The 22,300-nt window shown below is 37.8% G+C and overlaps 1 protein-coding gene across 1 annotated transcript; it reads right to left on the reverse strand.

The window, feature by feature from the left end:
• Positions 1-1,688: 1,688 nt before the first annotated feature.
• Positions 1,689-17,709, reverse strand: LOC145787551 (uncharacterized). Its single transcript, XM_082599314.1, has 13 exons — positions 17,432-17,709; positions 15,696-16,542; positions 14,696-14,736; positions 13,547-13,691; positions 13,108-13,227; positions 12,678-12,763; positions 11,622-11,741; positions 10,901-11,104; positions 10,135-10,303; positions 8,319-8,463; positions 6,556-6,745; positions 6,235-6,358; positions 1,689-5,056 (listed from the first exon to the last, which is right to left on the reverse strand). Exons 1-13 carry the CDS (start codon positions 17,609-17,611, stop codon positions 4,962-4,964), a joined length of 2,466 nt encoding a protein of 821 aa, XP_082455440.1. The 5' UTR covers positions 17,612-17,709; the 3' UTR covers positions 1,689-4,961.
• Between the last annotated feature and the right edge of the window lie 4,591 nt (positions 17,710-22,300).

Below are 22,300 nucleotides of genomic sequence, written 5' to 3' on the forward strand. Positions count from 1 at the left end.
ATTTTGCCCTAATTTAAGAAAAGTTTAAGGCTGTTGAAAACAAAAACTTGTATTTTGGAAATTTTTTTTAGGCCTAGAAAGATCACAACCCTAATTTTATTCCTAACTCTAACTCTTACCTTAACCCTTCTTAACTTTAATCCTAACTCTGGCAACACCTGATTGTGGAAAAATAGCCACTTCCAAAAAAAAACTCCAAACTTTGATTCACTCACAAACAATATACCAGTGTTGCCAGACTTTGACGGACAAATTTCCCCACGACGCCGTGCAAATTTCCCAAACACAGCCTTCTTGTCCGACATTTTTCACTAAATTTCCAGCTTTGGCTGCACTGTTTGTTTGTTTTTAGCATAATGACGTGCTTCTAAAAAAAAAGTAGTCTCCATCTACTTTAGTGGTAGCTCTTGCAGCCCTTTTTTTGGAAGCAAAAAATCTTCCTAACTTCAAGTTTGTCTTTAGCGATCTTAAAATTTCTCCAAATTTTACAATGTTTGAGAACAAATTACGGTACTATTTTGAAAGCTTGGATGGGCAATCGATCTTTGATCTATAGGCTAAATATAAGTGCTTCAAAACGTTTTGTGAAAGTTAGTCAATAGGGAAATAGTCAATAGGGAAAATGTGTTCAGTTATTGTGCTATCACTATCAAAGAGAGCTTTGTACATGGTAGGATGTAGGTGACGGATCATTTTGGAGATGATAAAGTTTTTATTTGCCGTCTTGCTGATTACATCTTGCCGTATGGGTGCGCAAACATTCCTGGTAGTTTCAAATTTTCGATTGTCTTCGAATAGGTGCTTCTCAATCCATTGTCTTGAATGTTCTTATCCTCGAGCCTTGATATGTTATTTCTGGTAGTTTTGCATACCTACTTGTAGAGGCTTCTGACGCAGGTTAACGAGCTTGACGGAGTGAAGTTTCCGATTGTTGAAGGGGAATTATTCTATCTATTAAATGCCACTGAATGGAAAGTAGTCCTTAGAATGCGTTGCTCAAGAGAGTCGAACCAGTTCCGTTTAACCTTGAAGCTTCTTCGTTCACGCAGTCAAGTGCTAATCAACTGAGCCATCAGGTAAACTACTGTCAGCAAACGACAAAATCAAGTACCGGCATTGATTTATTGCAGAAATCTTTGTCCTCGTAGTTACCGTCCTGAAAAAGTTTCCTTCTTAAAGTCTGGCAGTTGACCACGGTCGTCACTCGTCAAACCACTCGGCATGTCACAACTCAGCAAATGAAATTTACGTGCTCACGTCGCACTTGCTAAACTAAATTTGTTGACTTGTGGCCAAGTTTCGACTAGCTCAGTTATTACTTTTTCAGTTTTATCATTTACCAACTTCAGCCACTTGCTGAAATGTCGCTAGCTCAGTTTGTCACTTACTCAGTTGCCGCTTGTTCACAATGTCCGACCTGTGGGAGACTCGTTGACCACTGATGCATGTCCGGTCACGGATATTAACAGTGAAGTTTCCGCTTTTTGAAGAGTTATTGTGAAGTAGCCCATTACAACACGTTGACTACTTCATCACTTTGTCAATTCTGATGCCACCTTTCCAGCGAAAACAATCCGTTCTTTTTGTGTTTGCAATTTACCAGTACTGTAGTAACAATTCACTACACTGAACCTCAACTAGCTGTCTAAATCTGCAACACAACTAAAACACAACGTTTTAACATCCATGAAAGCAAAGCAGTCGTGATTTTGATTCCACAATGTTAACTGTTTGGCATTGAAAAAGCGGGTTGCATCATTCACTTGGAGGAAGGGTCACAATTAGAGATAAGGCAGAAAGGAGTGTTGCCAGATGCAAAGTTATGCTGAGAGTTAACAAAGTAAGTTAGTAGGATAAGGAGCTGTTTAAGTATTACTATGACAGCGTTTTCTTGCATTCTTTTACAGTAATATGACATCAAATACAAAGTCATTCGCCAATCCCAATAACGGCTTTTACATCCCTTAAAAGTGGTAACTTATAGGTCGATATGGTTCAAGTAAAGCTATGTAAAAATACATTGAAACATTACGAAAAGATGCCAAAGCGGGATTTCTAAAAGGTTACAAACAAAACTAAACGTCAGCTGAGGTTGGAAATAAAATACAGATTTTGAATTTTTTAGATTTAGAAGTTGTTAAAACTGTTGCAATTGTTATGTACAGTTGCACTGTCCTTGAATTTTCATTGGTATAATGTTTAGATAACTAAGATATAATGCAGCGTAAATTACATTTAGGTTGCCTGATACAGTATTCACCATCACCATGATCATTGATTAGATATAAAAAAAATACGGTTCATTTCCGGTGAATAGAAGTAGGAAAAACGCCCGACAGCAAAATTCGCCATTTTTACATTGATTCAACGTCTGCAGACGTTGAATCAATGTGAAAATGGCGAATTTTACTGTGTGGGGCAGTGCTGAAAGTAGGCCAATCAACGTAAAATCAACTACTGTACAATTTCTCGTGAATCTGTACAATACGACATACCTTGTTTGAATCCAGTCCGAAAAATCGATTACTTTTTCATGCAAAAAGAATCGATTTTGTTGGACGAGGGTATATTTTGCTAACAGTGCGGTGCAAGTATGCTGTTGAAATTGCAACATCTTTTAAAGCAAAGGTACACACGATTTTTACGTCTATGCAACATGAAATAAAAATTAGAAAGCAAAACTGAAGCACACCAGTTTGAGATTAGAACTTAGAAAATATTTTCAGGAAATTATACAATTTCTACAACGCAATTGGATATAGAATCAGTACGACTAGACACTCTTGCTAACCTATTACACGTGCAACAAGAAGTCTCTAGCAAAAGCGGTTGTTTCTGCATCGATACAACGTCCATCCACGTTAAGATAATGCAAAAAAACATTGACTCTGCTAGCAGACGATAATATACTAACATACGAAGAAAAAGGCATAAAAAAACTGCAACGGTGTCAAAAAAAAATTTTTTGGAAAAAAACGCTAGCTGGTTAAGCTCAACCAGCTAAATCAGTCCTACACACATTGTTTAACGTCCACGAGCGTAGAATTAATGCGGGACAAGATAATTTTTGTGGTTACTTACAAGAAAGAACTTTGGTTAACGGTGTATGGTGGTAGTCAAAATGAAATGCTCGTCGAAAACGTAAATTAAACTCTGCTGTCAGTAACTCCAAATATTTTTGTATTCAATGATTACATAAGATGTGAATGATAATGCAAAGAGGATCTAGTTTTGGAAGCGTGTGCTGAAGCTTTCCGATGAAAAGTGGAAGAAAGTGTTTCCATGCAAAACCAAGTAGAAGTAACATTTTCAATCGTGACAGGCATTTTCTGAGCCACTGACAGCAAAATCCATCATTCGATCCCAATTCCGTCTGCAGGCGTTGAATCAATGTAACAATGACGGTTTTTGCTGTCTGGGATCGGTACTGCGCGTGCTGGCAACAAAACAACTGTCCAAGTTATTTGATTGACAGCGTTAGTAACGAATGTTAACTTTCAACCGCAAGATAGAGAATTACACCAATAAAGATGGCTACTTGGTTGGGAGAAATAAAACTTGATTTGCGTCACCACTACGCAATACTGACGTAACATTACTAATATCGCTAGAAAACGAAGACGTGTGGTTATCACGTCATTAATCGAAATAAACGTTCACGAGTCATGGGTGTACGGTGTGACGTCATCAAACAATGACGTCAAGAAAATAGTAAGTTCATCGAAAACAAAACAAAAAAAACAGCACGATGTTTCTACGAGATAAATGACATGCTGACACGCAAAGGCGAAGCACGATGCCGAAGTCACGCTTGACAGATAGATCAGTGTTTTGGTTTGAAAAACAGCATTTAATTTTACCAATTTCGGTGAATGGTGAGGGCAATTTTCGCAAACTGAGTCTTGGCTAAACGCAGATGGCAAATCAACTGCTTGATTTTTCCAGTGATTCAACGTCTGCAGACGTTGATTCAATGTAAAAAGTGGTTTATCTGCTGCCTGGGAAGCGACATGCTGTAAATGTTTGATGAGCGCTCGGGCCATCAAGGTTCAAGCTGAAAGATGAAGGTGGGAAGCGGTACACAGAAAATCTTATCGCTCCAATCCATAATCCAACAGTTCTATATATTCCCTGCGGCAAAATTTCAATTGACTTTTTTAACAGCGTCGATCAATTGAACGTCGCTCAACATTAGTTTATTGATGTTCTGGAAACATTGTGCATCCAAGGATGAATCATTTCCCAGGCAGTAAATCATCCAATCTGCAGACATTGAATCAATGTAAAAAATAGTTGATTTGCTGTCTAAGTTGATGCTGATGGATGGATAGTTCAAATCAAAATGAGTTAAACGAAAAGTGAAAACTGGGCATTGTTGAAGCAAATTTTAAACTCTGAACTTTTAGACTCGAATGCACCAACAGCAGACCCTTTAAGCGGCCAATTAAGGTAATCGTTTGATTAGTTAATTGAGAATCAATTTGTACCAATTTCATCGGTGGATTAGTAATCGTCGATTCTAATCAACGGATTACGGTTGAGACATGAGAAAAAAGTAGTTCGTGAAATAAATTGCTCATTCAGATTTGCCTAAACAATGACTAATTTTCTACTGTTGGCACAACCGACCCTCACCGTCCATATCTCGTTTGCATCAGCTCATCTTTCATGTTTCTGCGTCAGGACCAAGCTAGAAAAATCAGTTCAAAATCAACATTGATTCAATGCAAAAAAGGGCGGATTTCAGTAGCTTGTCAAAGTCACCATTACAATAATTTCGGAATTTCCTTAACACTTATTTGACCTTAATTCAGCCTGAAATTTGAGACGGTTTGAAAACCGGAGAAGTTTAGTCGGCTTGCGGTGAAATGACGCAAACAGAGGAAAAAATAAGAAAAATTTGAATGAAAACGACTAAAAAAAATAGAGTGAAAACAAGATCAAAGCGATGGATGATGACGTCACAATTGACTTCCGAGGTGGCGGGCTTGTACTCGGTAAAAATCGTTGATTGGCGAGTTTTGCCTTGCCAAGGCCAGCTTGTCGAGAATTCTTCCTGCAAACAAGGAAAAGCTATTGGTTGAATTTGAATGATGATTCACGCAAGAACAGACTTACTTAGAAAATAACGACTCACATGTGTCAAGTAGACAGACATCGGACCATTCAGCAGTGAATCATACACGGTGTGATAAGCTTGCTGTGAAAATACACACTGATGCTAAAAGCAATCACTATTTGCTTTTTTGGTGAAAATGTTCAAACGGCTAGCGTGTTTATTTATGAAAGGACAGAAATAGAGACACACTCTTATAAAAACAACTACTGATAATTGTCAAGTGTGGAATAACTCAGACTGCAAATCAACCGTTTTTTTTACATTGATTCAACGATTGCTTTGCTGTCTGGAAAAGTGACCCTTTGAGTTCAAATAAAGTGAAAGGGAACTTTCATGTTCCGGCCATGTAAAAGTGTGTGAGTGTTCACAGTCATTCGTCAAGAACAGTGGATTCCCAGATAGCAAAATCTCTCATTTTTACATTCATTCAACGTCTGCAGATGTTGAATCAATGTATAAATAGCGGATTTTGCTGTCTGGGTTGATTGTGTGGTTGAAATGAATCAAATATTTTGTTTAATCCTTCTGCTCCACCAATCCGTCCGCTTTTATAATTCTAATCGAATAGATCACAAAACCTACATGAAATGTTATTGTTCCAGCTACAAAAGCAGCCATTTTGACATAGTCGCAACATCAGGCGACCTTAAAAAGACGTTAAAATGAAACCTTTGCTAGCTGGGCGTGGGCACTTTGAAGCAAAAAAATCTCACAATTAAGTAAGAAATTTTTGCAAATATCAAACTATAAACGCTACCAAGATAAAGGGTCGCCAATGAACTTTTCATTAAAATCTTCCTTGGAATTTAGGGCTGTGCAGTCGGTGAAAAATATAGGACTACGACTACCCGGGTTATAACTGCTCGATTGCGACTCCGGACATGCTAACATTCGTCCAACTCCACAGCCCTGTTTGAATTTACCAATGATCCAAAAGGACGAGTAGTGCGATAAAAACAATCAAAAAAGTGGGAGTATCGCACTAAATTGATCAATTCAAAAGCTCTAGGGAGTCTAGGGCTAGGCTAATAAACTTGAATTTGCCAATCTAGGGTGACACGCTTTACTTTTATTTATATAAAAATACACCCGAGAGCTGGAGCAAGGGCTCTTACTTTTGCATTTCTGCACTCCCTTGTTGAAGTTTGGTGGGAAATCATCACTTTCATCGTCACTGGCGAGTTTGAGACGAAATGCTCTGGTAAGTTCGGCCTCTGTGTCGCCTTCGACCTTCATCGTCTGAAAATGATCGGCTTGTCAAAAATGGCATGTGACGTCATCAAAAAAATGATGTCATTACTCGACAGGCTAAACGTTACTATGACGCGGTCAAAATGAATTTTTCTGAAATGATTTTTGCGTTGTTCACTTCCGTAAGAACAATGTCAGAAATATGACAAAGCAAGAACCATATACAGTACAGCATTTGAACATACCTTTACAACCTTGACATCATCAATGTCAGGAACAACTTGCGAAGGGGTGGACGGTGCCCGTTGGACGTGCAAAGCGGCGGCACAGGTTTCCAGTGATGCCAATGCATCGGGCGCTGTCAGTCGCTTGGCGGGATCCAGAGTGAGCAATCCCCGTATGAGGTTGTTAGTATTGACCGATACCTGACCGGTGCTGCGGTTGGGAATAAAAGAATTTAGCCTAGCGACGTTGAAACAATGTAAAAAATCGAAAGTTTTGTTTCGTGGGATAATAAAATCAAAATTTTGAAGAAGCATAGTGAGAGAAAAGTAGTGTTTTAAAAAGCAATAAAGTTGCATCACCACTGCTACTAGAGATGACTGCTACTGTATCCACTAGACCAGTGCTACTCAAACGCCGGTACGGGTACCGGTGCCGGTACGCGAGCACTTGGCTGCTGGTACGCGGTCAGTTAGGAGAAATTGTAAATGGAGTAATTTGTTTTATGTTGATCAGAACGTCTATATAATAATTTTTAGGCAACGATAAGTGTTCAATCTGCTTTCCCAGTTATAGACTGTTTGGTCGCCTGCTACTACGACGACTTCCAGTTACGTCACAAAGAAATGTTATTTAGTAATTGTTATCCATTATCCATTAATTCAATGCAAGGAAAAAATGCTTCACTTTTTGCAACAGCAGATAAAATTGACGGCATGCAACGAAAGCATGGAAGATTCGAGTCTCGAATAATTGTTACGACATGTTTCCTAAGTTAGCTACTGTTATTGACGATGCTGGAGACAATTTGGACGTAAAATGTGTTCAAGATACTGCCACAGAACATTTGTCAAATTTGGTGGAACGTATTCAACATTATTTTTCGGAACAAAAAGATCCACGAAGAGGAAATGAATGGGTTCGAAACCCATTTGCACCAACTGTAAACGTAGAAGAGTTAAATATAAGTGTCGATTTAAAAGATAAATTAATTATTGGATCTATCTGCTGATGAAGGTTTGCGAAAATCTTTTGAATCAAACTCCCTTGCAAGCTTCTGGGTCAAAATCAAAGCAAAATATCCGAGACTGTGTACCATGGCTATTAAAACATTGCTTCCATTCCCTTCTACATATCTATGTGAAGCCGGCTTTTCTACCATGAGCTGTTTAAAGGGAAAACACAGAAACGCGTTGGATATCCATGCTCCTCTTCGAGTAGCATTGTCTTCCATTGAACCGCAATTGAATAAGCTGGTTGCAAATAAGCAAGCGCACACTTCGCATCAAAATTTGAAAGATCATTAATAAAAGTGTTTTTTTACTTGTTTTTTTTGTGTATTTGTTACAAAAGTAATAATGACTTTGCTCTTGTCTTTTTTTTGCAAATTGACCGGGACGCCAAGTGATGGAAGGTGCTCAGCCGGTACACGGCATAAAAAAGTTTGAGTAGCACTGGCCTAGACTAGATTATTCAAAGGATTCGAATTTTAATTTGGTCGATTGCGTGAGATATTTAGGATTAAATTTGTTTTTTGAAACCAGCACTCAGCATACTATTGCTATATTGACTCAAACAACAAACACTGTTTCGTTTTCTCATTTTTGTTTTTGACACTACAGTATTTTGGCACAAAATCATAAAAAAAAATTCTTAACAAAATGTTTCCTTCTGAGACAAACAACATTAGATTACGATATTGATCTATTGTCTATCATAAATTTCTAGTGAAAATATCAGCTGAATCTAATTACCGTCCAGCGACGTTGAACAAATGCAAACTCACGTTGGGATGGTGTAAGCCGCGCTTTTTATCTTCGCAAACAATTTCTTCGGCTCTTGGTCGTAGAACGGGAATTGGCCGTACAGCATTGTGAACAGGACGACACCTAGCGACCACATGTCGCTTGGCTTCCCAGCGTATGGTTTGTCTGTGAAGCAAGTCGCGACGATAAAGCAAATGTTTTAATAGTTTTATATTCCCCTAAACAACCCAGTTAGTAAGTCATGCTTCTTTTACATTGATTCAACGTCTGCAGACGTTGTATCAATGTAAAATAATTGATTTACTGGCTGGGTAGAAGCATAAATCATAAATACAATACTGAAACAACAAGGTTTCAGAAAGTCAGATCAAAGATGGTTTGATTGTCACAATGCAGCAGTTACCGACCAAAAGTCATTAGTGTGGACCCTTTGACTGCCACGGCGCAAACTCGCGACAAATTGACGATTTTAACAATCAATGCATTTCCAATCCTGAACTGAAAGAATTTCGTCGTGTGACATGTTTACGACGTCATTTTGCGCTGATTTAATAAAGAATAGCAAACTGTCAGAATTCTGCAAAGCAGACATAAATAAAAGAACTTTTCGCCATGAAGCCTTTCTCTTACTAACAGTATTCTGTGCGCGAAAGGCAAATTGCTGCTGGTAAATTGTCTGCTTTGCGACTGAATAACATCTAAACGCGCAAATCCAGCGCAAAACAGTGGACGAGCATTGTAGAAGTGATGACACATCCAGCAGGAATTTAGAAAGGTCGCCCAGGCCTTGACATTTATTTAACACTTGAAAAGGGATGAATCACCACGAGTGCAATACGAGAATTGCCAATTTCAAGAAGCGCTGTTTGCTTTCCATGTTACCAAATCTGACTGCAAATTCAATAAAAAATTTAGGTTGAACCAATAACAATTTAATTTTCCTTTGTGAGGGCGTGTAAAATCTCTTTCCAACAAAGGAAGTGAAACTACTAGCGGTTGCTGCTGCGAGTTTTCCCACAACTGTTCCCGCGTTTGCGAAATAAAAATTTGCAAGACGATCCAGCTGGCAAATCATGCTTTTTTTCATTAATTCAACGTATGCAGACGTTAAATCGATATAAAATAGCATGATTTGCTGGCTGGAAAATGAATTTTTGCAGCACGGCTGATTACATAATAGTAGTGCTTCTAATGCTTTAACATTAAATTTTAAAAATACGGCGTGTTTGGAGCATTCCTTTTTGTTTGATGTGACTTTGTAGAAAGCAACTTAAGTAATTTTGCTTTCACCGCATGCTGATGCAGCAAACGATCAACAAAAAATTAGCCGACTCGTTGCCGGTATAAATTACGGTGTTAGTTTGGTTCTGCGTAGTTTCGATAAAGTTATTCAATCGAAGTACTTTGTTTTCGACACGCATTTTAGCTTGAACTATGATTAAAAAATTACATCTTCCAATTGAGAAAGCCTCTTTTGAAGCTTAACCATGCAAGTTTCGAATACTTGCACAGGAGCTTTGTACCGTTGAGGCAAGCCCAGTCATCGAGGTTGACAACTGTTTCAGCTTTGCTGAGAGAAATAAAACCCCTGCAATTGACTTACAACTGAGCCACAAAATTGAGCATAGAGCAAGAGAGGTTGCACCCCAGCAGAAGATGTCTTATTTGGATTCTGTAAACGTTGAATCACCCAGTCAGCAAAACCTGTCATTTTTACATTGATTCAACGTCTGCAGACGTCTGCAGTAAACGTCTGCAGACGTTGAATCAATGTAAAAATGACAGATTTTGCTAACTGGCAATGTCAACAACGGATTTCGTTTACAAGAAACTTACCGCTTAGGACATCCGGGCTTATGTAAGCCGGACTTCCTCGTTGGTCAGTCAATAAGTCTCGTTCGCTGGTCAAATGGCAACCCAGGCAGAAGTTAGTTAAGGTTATTTGTCGGGTACGCTTGTTATAAACCATGTTTCCCAGCTTCAGGTCACGATGGACAACGTTGCTCTAAACATTTTTTGTTTTTAATCACAATGATTGACATTAAAAGAAGTAGAACATTTCTTAGAGCAACTGCCCTCGAACCAACAAATACATCGATTGCGGTATTGACATTGAGGCAGAATTTATCTCTCCCATCCAGTGCACAGCAGTTTCGAACCGAACAAACTTTCAACTGCACAACATCACGTGATCATGTAGTCACAAAATCGTGACCGTCATCACGGTTTCTATAGCAACTCGTAAAAAAATGCAACCGACATTAGAAAAAGATGTTGGGCTAGCCGCTAGCGTATACTACCACAATGTTGGACTAGCATCTACTGTACGTTGCATGTCACTGGCTACATCAAGTTAATGGATTGAAAACATAAAAATAACTACATTAAACCAAGTAGAATAGAACTTGTTGAAGCGATGAACAAGAAAAGTGGACTGTCATCAAAATATTTTGTGAGGGAAATTTGATCAACTCTCCAGCACAGAAAACCGATAAAAATGAAATAACAAATACGGTAGTTTAGGAGAAAAATGTCCAAACAGAAATTTGTTGAATATGAAAATTGGGACATTTTTAAGATTTAAACGTCAAAGATACGCTACCTTATGCAAAGATTCAATGGTCAAGACGATGGTGTGGAATATCCGTATGGCTTCTTGTTCACTCAAGCGTTTCATCTGGATGACGTGTTGTTGGAGATTGGAATAGTTCTGTGTGGTGATGTTATATTCGTGAGGAGTGAGGCAGTCCAGGATGAGTCCGATCCTGGAAGAGACTTTTGAACTTCCATCATCGAAAGAACAGTCCTGGAGATGAAGATGTTGAGGTTAGGACACACTCGGAGCGGGAGTCACCGAAATAAAGAGACACAAAAGATCTAATCCAACAGATTGATAAACAAGAAACTCCCATTATACCTAGTGTCGCAGACAATTGTTCTAGCTTCAATGTGTATTTATTTTTCTCTTGAAAAGTAGCTGTCTATTGAAAGCGCGCTATAACTTTACAAGCACGAGTTCAGTAAAGGAATTTCGAACATAAATCTATTTGAAGTTTGAACACTGCAGTCGTTCACAAAAAAAAGTAATGGTTTGCTAGAATTGAAAGTTACGAGACCGCATTTTCAAATGAAATGCAAACCGCAAGAAAAATTAAGCACAGCGCAAGCATTGACTCAGCTAGCAAACTAACGCATTTTGATCGTCTGCAGATGCTGAAACAACATAAAAGTGACTAATTGTCTAGCTAGCTAGATATACCACGAAACTGCAACGGGACGATGAATTCTGTGGAATTTTATTTTGTTTACAAAGTATTACTCACTTTGAACATTCCATGTTGTTTGATAACACCATTGTGTGAAGATAAAAAAGAGAGTAAAGAATGCTCGGTGTGAAGGAGCATCTTGCCACTTTTCACTTCCTCTTGATCCATGCGAAGAATCTGGAATTTTTTTCATTAAACAAAATCAATAAGCAAACAGCTCACATAATAAATCGTATCGTAAGCCAAACACTCCCTTTCAACAATACAATTCACTTGAGAAGCTTCTGTGCTAGAACGTGTGATACTTTAAAAATCAAATTTTGAAAATACATTTGCCCAAAAACGAGTGCAATTGCATATATCCACAAAGGTTTCAACCAGGTTGCAGTTCGTTTAAGAAGCACTTATGGGTGGGAGATGGAAATATTTTTCTCCCACACCTAGATAATGATTCTGCTGCTTTATCAAACAATTTTGTTTTGACATTTTATACCCAAGTGGTATTTGGTTGGGATCGCCCGGTCATTGTGAAGAAATTTGTCGAAATGTGACCATGCTGTTACGATCATGTTTTGAATGGCTCCAAAACAACGGGAGAAAACAAGTCAACACAGAATTCTTCCCATCTCGGTGCAATACAGAAAAATACAGGTTTAAACTCAGAGAAAACATAAATTTTAGCAAAACCCCAGCCAAGTCTCGACAAGCATAAACATGAAAAGAAGACCAAGTTCTCATATACAACGATATCATGATGTGTGTACTGTTGAAAGATAAGGAAAGCAATCAGGGTTAAAAGAACTTTTGATAAGGCCAATTTGCTTGAGTGCCAAACTATTTGAAGTATCCAGAAGCATTACAGTCCAAAGAAAGACTTTGAGGCCAGCAAATCAGCAGTTTTTTACATTAATTCAACGTCTGTAAGCGTTGCTAAACTGATTTGCTGGCTGGGGTATTAGCCCACTTTAGTACAAATTAAGTAAATTGCACTGCATTTACCTTGGACATATTAAAGCCTTAAAACAACCACGCAAATCGTGTGTTTATTTGCAGATCTCAGTTATGTAATATGGAGTGACACATTGCATAAAACCTTCTTCTTTCCAGTCATACCTTTGCCATGTAGTACTTGTTTGTGTCACACTTTCGTACTAAGTATTGAGAAATGCTTTTCACCGGGCAACTGCCAAGTCTGGGTCCTAGAGAAGAGAAAATGGATGATTCACTATAATTGGGTATGAATAATTTATTCAGCCTTAATAAACACCATTAAAATTGACTGGCAAGATTGAAATTTATTTTTAATGCATGCAACATAACAGTAAATCACTGCGATAGCAATTAGCAGGCAATTTACAGATCGAACACAAGAATATTCGCATCTGGCAATCTGGATTATGATTAACAAGTCTATAAATCTTCTCGCATCAATAAACAATTGAAATTTTGGTTCAGTAAGAAAATTACAAAATGATAGTAAACCACTGTTTTTTTCAAACCAATTATTTTATGCAGAAAAAACAAATTGTGATGAAGAACCCACCTATGAAATAAGGGCCGATTTTATTCTTTGCAGTGAAACTAGACGGATTGGCCTTGATAGAAGCCATGTCCAATTTCTTGAAACTCTCATCCAAAGGATCAATAGGGACAAAACAAGGATCTGCTGCAAAAAACGAAAATTCTATTTATTGCCATAGTTACTACAATTTATTTCCAAACTTGAAAAGCAAGCAGCTACTACACTGCATGCGAGTTCAGTGCAGTATTAATAATAGTACTTCAAGAGTAGCAGTATATGTGAGGAGCATATTGTTTATTTACTTGAGATCACATCTAAATACAAAAAAGGCTAGTGCGATAGTCGCTAGTGAAACTGATTATAAAAAATATGTTATTTAAGAATGCAAAAAGTTGTAAATTTTGATTGCGAGGCAGAAATGAAGGTTGGTATTATTATTTGAATTACCACAAATACGGACCTGTTTTTTTAATCAATTTCTTCTTCTGAGCAAGGTCATTCCACACAACCTTCTTCTTGATTGGAAGTGATCGAGAAGACATTGAAGACTTAAGTGCAGATGTTGGTTTAGAAGGCCTTGCTATACCGGCATCATTGCTGGTTAGCTGCAATAAAAATGAGACACAGGTTGTAGAATTGTCATATTTATCACAACTTTATGTATGTGTAAACTGTATTATTGTCACAGTCCTATGTCTCCTGTAGTACACTGACAGTGTACTGTAGTTCTAGAAACTCTCCACCCAGGGGGGTGATAGAATACGCCCTCGATCTCGCAAGAAGACAAATTCAAGACTCATTACAATTGTCAAGGCTTTGCAGACAAAAAATCTGTTACACCAATATAAATTTAAAATTATAACTTCTTTGAAACAACAGTAACATAAATAAAACAGTTACACAGCAATACTGCAATAGCAGACATAAATATTAATCTAGTTCAGGGCTTCTCAAACTTTTTTGTTCTGCAACCCCATTTTGAAAAATATATTTCTATGCGACCCCAATTATGAGGACATCCACGTTAATGACATTAAAACGGGGTTAGTTCTTTTGTCCCAATTTGTTTTCTTTGTGCTTCCATTGTTACCACATGAATCTATGGAACCTAACCACTGATCCATAGTCAATTGATCTTGTATCTGATTTAAACTTTAGTCTAGGTTCCTTCAGAAACTAGTTGCTAGGCTACTCTGAAATCATAATGCGAGCGGTAAGGTTACTTTTGGTCAGCACGTTACAGCAATGATAGCGTAACAATGCATCAATTGTTACAATTGGTTATATTTTATCGTTCGACGTTTCACACCGACGGTTGCGATCAATTGACATCACTGCAAGACTACAACCTACAGGCACTAGACTAAATTAAACTATTTTATTACGACCCCAAAATTTCATTACGCAACCCCATTTGGGGTCGCGGCCCATAGTTTGAGAAGCCCTGATCTAGTTAATCATCATAAATGATACAATAAGACAACAGATATGTGCTATTGTAATTTTAATTCACACAACAATACCATCAAATTATTACATGCTTAAGAATTTATAAAATATCTTTTTAACAAAAAAGGCAGAGGCTATATTCACAATATTGTCCAAATACCTGTCGACTTTTTGAAATTGTCCTTGCTTTTGTTCCAGAAGCTATAAAAATGCAACTCATTAAAAAACTTGGAAGGCAAAAGAGACCAGTCCAAAAGCAGGGGTTGTAAAATGAGACAAAGAAGATCATTACAAACTAGCACTGACTAAGCATTTACGTATGCAACAAGAAATTCAAGTATATATATACAACAGCTTTTAAATCCACAAAATTACCCCCATCATTGCAATCCCTCTTCATTTACCACCCTTGCTGTTACACATCCTGTGAAATTTCACTCCTCAGTTTATACACCATATACTTCTCTAAGAAGTATATTATGAAGGGCATAAAACATTGAAGAATAAAATCATTTATGATTTTATGTCATACTTTTCATGTCATATTTTTTTCTATTCCCATTTCATGCATACCGTATTTACTTGATTGTAAGCCGCGCTGGATTGTAAGCCGCCCTTGATTGTAAGCCGCATGTAATAGTGTTAAAAATTTAATGTAAGTCGCCCTTGAATGTAAGCCGCAAATACTGTTTACACGCAAAGCTGAAACTGCAGTACTCTCCAAATTCACCGGCATGTTCATTAAGTACCATAAATAAAACTGACAACTCCTCTTTTTCTTTCGAATGCACGTCATAAATGCATGTGACAATTTAAAATGCACGTCACAAATTCACAATTGTCAGCATCAGACAACGCAGTACGGCAAAACATCTATGGCAAAGTCGACAAGGAAAAAGGCAAAAACAAAAAAATGTAAGCCGTCTTTGATTGTAAGCCGCCCTTGAATTTAAGACGAAAACATGATGGAAAAAAAAACTTTTACATATAGCAACATTTTTTTATAGAGCTATATCTGATGAGAGCACAGTAAAAACTAAAAGCATCCAATTTAGCATACTTTCTGTGTAGATTTGAAACAATGCTAAAACTCTGTGATGCTTCTTCATTAGAAGTTTTTGCAAAGATAAATACCAAACAGTAAGAAAACATTTATATACCTGCATTTTGATTATGAGGATAATGAAGTTGGGTCTGACCATGAGACTTTTTTTCATGAAGAGCTCCATTCAATAACCTTGAATTACTAGAAGTTTGAGCTGTTGCTGAATTATGAGAGGCGTGGTTTGACTGGGTGAGTTTCCTGGGTGCATTATTGCTGCCTGATCCAATATGATTGTGAGCTGGCAATGCCACAGCAGAGGAAGTGCTTCCATGATCATTTGAGTTTTCAGCTATCTCTAGAACAAATCTTTTTCGAGGAGGTACAGTACAGGTTGATGATTGCTTAGAAATGTGATGCGCTGGCATAGAGGTATTTTTAGCTGGTTTCAAATTTGAAGAATTGTCACTAGGACCGACCTGATTGTTTGCATGATGAGGATAAGTAAAGTGTGGAGCAGATGGCAAGCATAATCCGATCATATCACCTGCACTATGAGCCCTTTTCCTTGATTGAATTTGTTGCATGGTTGCAGGGCTGTAAGGTAAAGCCACAGGAACGTGGGTTTGAAACGGAATAGAATTTGCTGCACTTCCCGATGTGACAAACACGTCATCGTTATCATCTTTGTCAGTGTGCCAATTCGGCACACCACCACCACCACCAGGATGAACCTGGTCTGTGCTAACTGTCAACCCAGGGAGAATAGTAGTGTTGCCATTAGAAAAATAACAAAATGGCACATGCATATGAGGAACAAACATGGGCTGATAGGATGCTGTGCTGTATCTTCTAGAAAAAGGATTACCATGCATTGTATGATCCGCATGATAATGAGGAGGTGGGAAAGGAATGTTGTTCCTTCCAAACGACTGATGAGGAGCAGGAAAAGAAATGCCAGATGACTATAAAAAAAATGGTATTAATAAAAATTCAAGAAATTTAGAACCAAATTGAGTTACCCCATATTCATTGATCCTGATATCAGCCAGCATGTTATTTCATACTGTACAGGCGAGCATTTACGGCAGATGATGGCTCAAATTGGATGCAACTTTTAGTAGAAATTTAAACATGTGACAACACTGCTTTACCTGTATAACGCAGTCAAGGCAAAACATTTTCAATGTATGACAAACATAAAATGAACAATGCAATTTAAACTGTAGTGCTTTTATCAAGGTTTGCATATTGTTGCTGTCATCGCATTATTTACAGTGCGTTTTTTAAAAATTGTTGGGCGGATCGCGCAGAATTATTCCACTATAATGACAGTGGTGTTGGGACACATTTTGGAATTAACCGCAACCAGTTTGGAGTTAAAACCGCAACCACAAAATGCGCTACTGTAATTTTAGTACACACAACAATACCACCAAATTATTACACCCCTAAGAATATGAAAATATCTTTCTAAAAAAAAGTAACTGTTTAAGTTAACAAATATGATTTTCAAAGGTCCTTGAAAAAAAAATGATTACAAATACGCACACAGATTATCCTGGTACAATACCTGTTTTTAAAAGTAAAATATCGTTTTTCAAATAATCAAATGCTTTGTAAGTCAAGCCTTAAGTTTGGGAGAATTTCAAAAAATAAACGTACCGTACCGTACTTGAGCACCAAGGCTACTGATCAGACAAACTTGTATTAAAATGGAAAATTTAGCATAAAAAATTCGTTTAGGCATACTGTCTTTAATTTAGCCTAAAAATATGTCTTTAGCCTACAAAATAGACTATATATACCATACGACATGACGAATAAACTCAAAAATTAAAAATTAATTTTTACCTGGCCTTCTTGCTGAGCACTTAAGTTGCTGTTAACATTTACATTAAGTGTTTCATCAGCGGCTGCTTTAGTTCGAAATCTTGGCCGTTTTCTCAAAGTCTTAAGATGTCTTTTTCGAGCTTCCTCCTGGCTGCCTTGCTCCATTGAGTTGGCTCCGATTCTGAAGTTTTGAGAAGCCATAACCTTTGCAACGACTAGCCAATGCAGTACCAAAAAGAACAGTGAAATTCAGCTATTCTTCATCTGTACACACAGCTAATCAAGCCTATCAACTTCTAAGTATACACAACAAAACCAAACTACCAAAGCCCCTGCACAGTGCACACCAACAAAAGAGAGCTTATACAAATGGCCATGTGTGTTGTACAAACATACATGCAAAATAATCAATTCTTTAAGAAGTAGGCTAATTCATATCATATTAGTTATTATGTGTCTATGTCCATATTGTATGCTCAACTCCATTACCATGTTCATCTCAAGCCTCCACAACGGTTAACAATAACAACATAAAATAATCTCACTTTACACTACAGTGGTTTTAGTTACCATATAAGGTAGACATAACTTCTGCTGCTAGTGCTATAGTTCCTTTGTCACCTGAGCATGACGCTTGTATTTTTTTCGGCCGCTCTTCAGTTTAGTTTGTTTTTATTTCTGACCATCACAATGAAAAGCGATATGTGCCAAACCTGGCCAAACATTGGCATTCCTTAGGGCAGTGACTCTCAACCCTTTTCGGCTTACGGCACCCTGCAAACAACCAAATAAATTGGCGACACCCACAGTCAAACCAAAAAGTTTCTGCATTAAATAAAAATAATTTTGAAAAGAGTTTTCGCAAAAACAAAACTGACTATGCAGCTCCGTATCATATCATGTACAATTTAATGAAGTTCGTTTCAAACAAAGTCAGTGCGAAACTTGCGCCGAGTTTTAGTGCAAATCCTTTCAATGTCTGGGCGCATATTTGATAACGCTACTCTAATAACTTGCGGCACCCTTGTGAAACGTAAATGGCACCCCGGTTGAGAACCACTGCCTTAGGGAAATTGTATCAGTTAGTCGTGTTAATTCTTGTGCCTTTGTCCAGGAAGCCGCCCAATCATTACCGAGTGCTCAATTACGCGTTTACGCCGGCCCGATGAATTGTCATTTGGCTTTTTATAAAATTTTAATGAGGACGCGAAGGGTAGCCTACATCCAAAGCGTCTCCACACTTCTTCACAGCCACCCAATCATTACCGAGTGCGAGTGCTCAATTCCGCGTTTACGCGGGCCCGATGAATTGTCATTTGGCTTTTTATAAAAGTTTTAATGAGGACGCCAGGAGTAGCCTACAACCAAAGAGTCTCCACACTTCTTCATTGGTGATCTTATCAATCAAGTTAATTTCCATCACTCTCCGTATGGTGGGAATTAATAAATTTCTGCAGACATTCTAGTCCAGGATTCACAGCCATGTAGTAGAACTGATTAAACGTAGGCTACACCTGTAAAACTCTTATTCAAGTGTTGAGAGTTATTGAGTTTGATTTTAGTGTTTTAATGAAAGCGTGTTTGAATTGTATAATTTTTCATCTGACATTCGAAGTAACTAGGTTATATGGAGCACAAACTGAGAAGTTTTGAGAACAATTCAAGTCGTTCTACTTTTGGATTTACAGATTCCCGTTTGAATAGGCTATGGCTGGCTACAGGCCGGTGGATGATGTAAAAAGATTGATCGAATTTTTATTGTCTGACTGGGAAAGTTTCTTTGAGAGCTTAATCCTGGCAATTTTGTATGCTTGTAGATGTAGCCATAGGCGTAGCCAGGGGGGGGGGGGGGCGAAAGGGGCCATGGCCCCCCCCCCCAAATTTTCCAACTTTGGATTCCGAAGTTGAGCTCTTTGTTGAAAATGTAATAAAATTTGTCGAAATTTATAACGTTTTCCAAGACATCTGGTTATTAATACCCCCCAGGACTTGTTTTAGACACACAGATAGACACCAATAAATTTTGCAAATCGTAAATTGCGCAAAATTTACGCGATTTACGTTTCTTTGAACTAATTCGTGAAAGCAGTTTTAGAATGGTTTACTCTGTTGGGTTTTTATGTACTGTAGTTATTGAGTTTTTGTGTATAGCTGAGTTTTTGGTGTTCTCTAATTTTAGCCGCAGTTTTTGCCGTTCGCGTGTAAGAGCTACCTTTAATAAGTTAATAGCTGTTTATCTGCTAATAAACTTTATACAAATATTACCTTAAGTGTTTCCAGAAAGCGCTACAATCCATTATTTGAGTGTAAATTTTCAAAAATTTTCCGGGGGAGCATGCCCCCGGACTCCCCTAGAAAACGCGTGCCTTCGGCACGCTCTAACCCCCCACCACTTTCATTGTTTTCCTTGCTCAACCCACCAGGATACGCCACTGCACATCAACTGGCGATGGCTTAAATCAAACACTTTGTTACTCTCTTCAATTCATCAAATATTTGGCCCCCCCCCCCAAATTTTTTTTCTGGCTACGCCACTGGATGTAGCCTACTAAGGGGCTTTGAACCACTGACGCAGGCCCGGTCGCGAAATTTTTTTTTCTCACGAGATTTCTGTTTCATTGATTCTAGTCACTCTAAAAGTAAGATTTTCCGAAAGTGTTTTGAGAGATTGGATGATTCAGATTGCAAAATAACTTTTGCCAATGAAATTCTGCAATGATAATAAAATATAAGCTTTCCCTAACCTTACTTTTTTTGAAAAGCTCTTGTGCACCGCAAAAATTAATTTAAAGAAAAAAAAAGTTTGACATCGACGGGCGTCAAACCCTCGTTCTCACGAACACTAGGCAGAGGATGAAACCACTGAACCAACCGTGCCAACGAGAAAACGTTACATTCACACGGTTTTAATACAAACTTTTACCAAAATATGCAAATGAGACCGAAATCTCGTGGGAAAAAAAATTTCGCGACCGGTCACCGAAATTGACAAAGTAAAGTTTCCAATTGTTGAAGTGTTGTTGCCGGGGAATTATTCCACCCATCAGATGCATGCCGCTGAATGGAGAGCACTCCTTAATGCGAGCTGCTCAAGCGCACATCCCGACAGCAGTGTTCCCTCTAAGAAAATTTTACGCTGAGCAAATATTTGATTTAGTGAGCATGAGCATTTTATAATGCTGAGTTAAAATGAATTACAAACTTTGTGAACCGAGTTAGGGAACTACTGGTCTAGAAAAAGTTTAATAAAAAGCGAACAAATTGTGTTTGTTTGTGAAGCAAAAACAAAGGATTGTGATGTAACAAAAGGGTACTGTAAGCTCATGTGCATCAGCACACGGTATAAATGCGATAAGCGCAGAAGCGTTTTATCCAAAAATACTGTTGAAGATCATTTTACTTTTAAATATGGAAATTGCAAGTGCGCAAGAATGAGATTTTACTGCGCAAATAGTCTGGTGGTACTACGCATTTGCTCAGTTGCGCACCTTAGAGGGAACACTGCCCGAGAGTCAAGTTGAAGTCAAGATCCCGAGAAGCAAGATCTAAACGAAAATAAATACACTGGCAACTCTGTATAGCAGGACTGCCGCGAATTGAAAATGACAATCCTTTAATTTTCTTTTGAGTGATTTCTTCACATTTCGGTATGCATGACCTTACAGTACAAAGCCTGTGCAATCAATATATCCCGGAATTGAAACAATTTAAACTTGACCTTAGGATGAATCAGGGTTGCCAAAGTATCGCACAACTAAGCTTAAAACGAGGTGAACATTGGAGAAACAAACGTCCATAACTCATCATCAATTCTGCCGATGCAAGGGCCTGTAGCCTACATCATCCCAAATCACAGCAGACATATTTATTACTTATACTGTACATAGTTACATACTAAACAATTCAAGTAACATTAACACTGCGGATAAGCTCTGACGAGTTGACAAATTGATTAAGCTACCATGTGCGCGAAGCATAATACTTTTTGTCTTCGACACCATTTTGCTCACAACGTACATTTTCAAAAGTTGTCTTGGCAGTCAGTGTTGTTGGTTTACTTTATGAGCAGGCAAAACAATCGTTATTTGCGATACTCTACTTAAAACAGAAGAAGTTTTAAAAGATGGTGACATAAATCAGAAAAAAAAAGATGTTTCTGCATTGATCTGTTTCGGTTTGAAATTAGACGATGATGATGAACAAATCAACATCAAACGTAATAAAATCAAAAATGACTTTAAGAAGTTCACACACTGATGAGAACACGTATTGACATACACTCGTACCTATAAAATGACCATTCTACCTATAAAATGACACTCGTACTAATAGAACCACGATAGGCAGACTTTGTGTAATTCTAAGTAGAATATCAACCCAAACAAGAAATTTTATGCTGGCATTAACCAAATAAGAACATGGAGATGCTCCTTCACAATGAACAAGTCAACGACAACTATTCTGAAAAACTGGTAGGTTGTGAATGTTTCCAAGCATTGGTGATAAACGACACAATTACGACTTGATTAAAGTTTGCAGATTTTAAAGTCTGGCTTTTATGAACGAGTGTTCAGCAACAGTTAGTGAGATACTGTAGATACAACAATAATGTAAAATCACAATATAAAATTGTGGACGCGAAATCAAAACTTTCCCATTTGGAAACTTGGTGGTTTGATTGGACTACAGAAAAAACATTTTTATTTTTCCTTTGTCTGCAATGCCAAGAAAAAACAAGTCTATTAACTATCTTACATTTGACAGTTTTCAGACTAAAAGGGAGTCTATGCGCTCTTTAGTCATAAACTGGAGACAATATTCCTAGAATAATTGTACTATTTTTAACTTTCAAGGCATCAAAATAACTTGTGTGATCGGATTCTTTCAAAT

The sequence above is a fragment of the Aplidium turbinatum genome, chromosome 18 (genome assembly GCF_918807975.1).
Source record: "Aplidium turbinatum chromosome 18, kaAplTurb1.1, whole genome shotgun sequence".
Taxonomy (NCBI): Eukaryota; Metazoa; Chordata; class Ascidiacea; order Aplousobranchia; family Polyclinidae; genus Aplidium; species Aplidium turbinatum.

Bases quoted from the DNA above. Each gene is read 5' to 3' on its own strand.
- LOC145787551 (XM_082599314.1), bottom strand. From the start codon at position 17,611: ATGGCTTCTCAAAACTTCAGAATCGGAGCCAACTCAATGGAGCAAGGC. The intron at 12,764-13,107 runs GTGGGTTCTTCA...TCTCTTCTCTAG, and splicing joins AATCGGCCCTTATTTCATAG to GACCCAGACTTGGCAGTTGC. The intron at 6,746-8,318 runs GTGAGTTTGCAT...TCCCAACCGCAG, and splicing joins GCGGCTTACACCATCCCAAC to CACCGGTCAGGTATCGGTCA.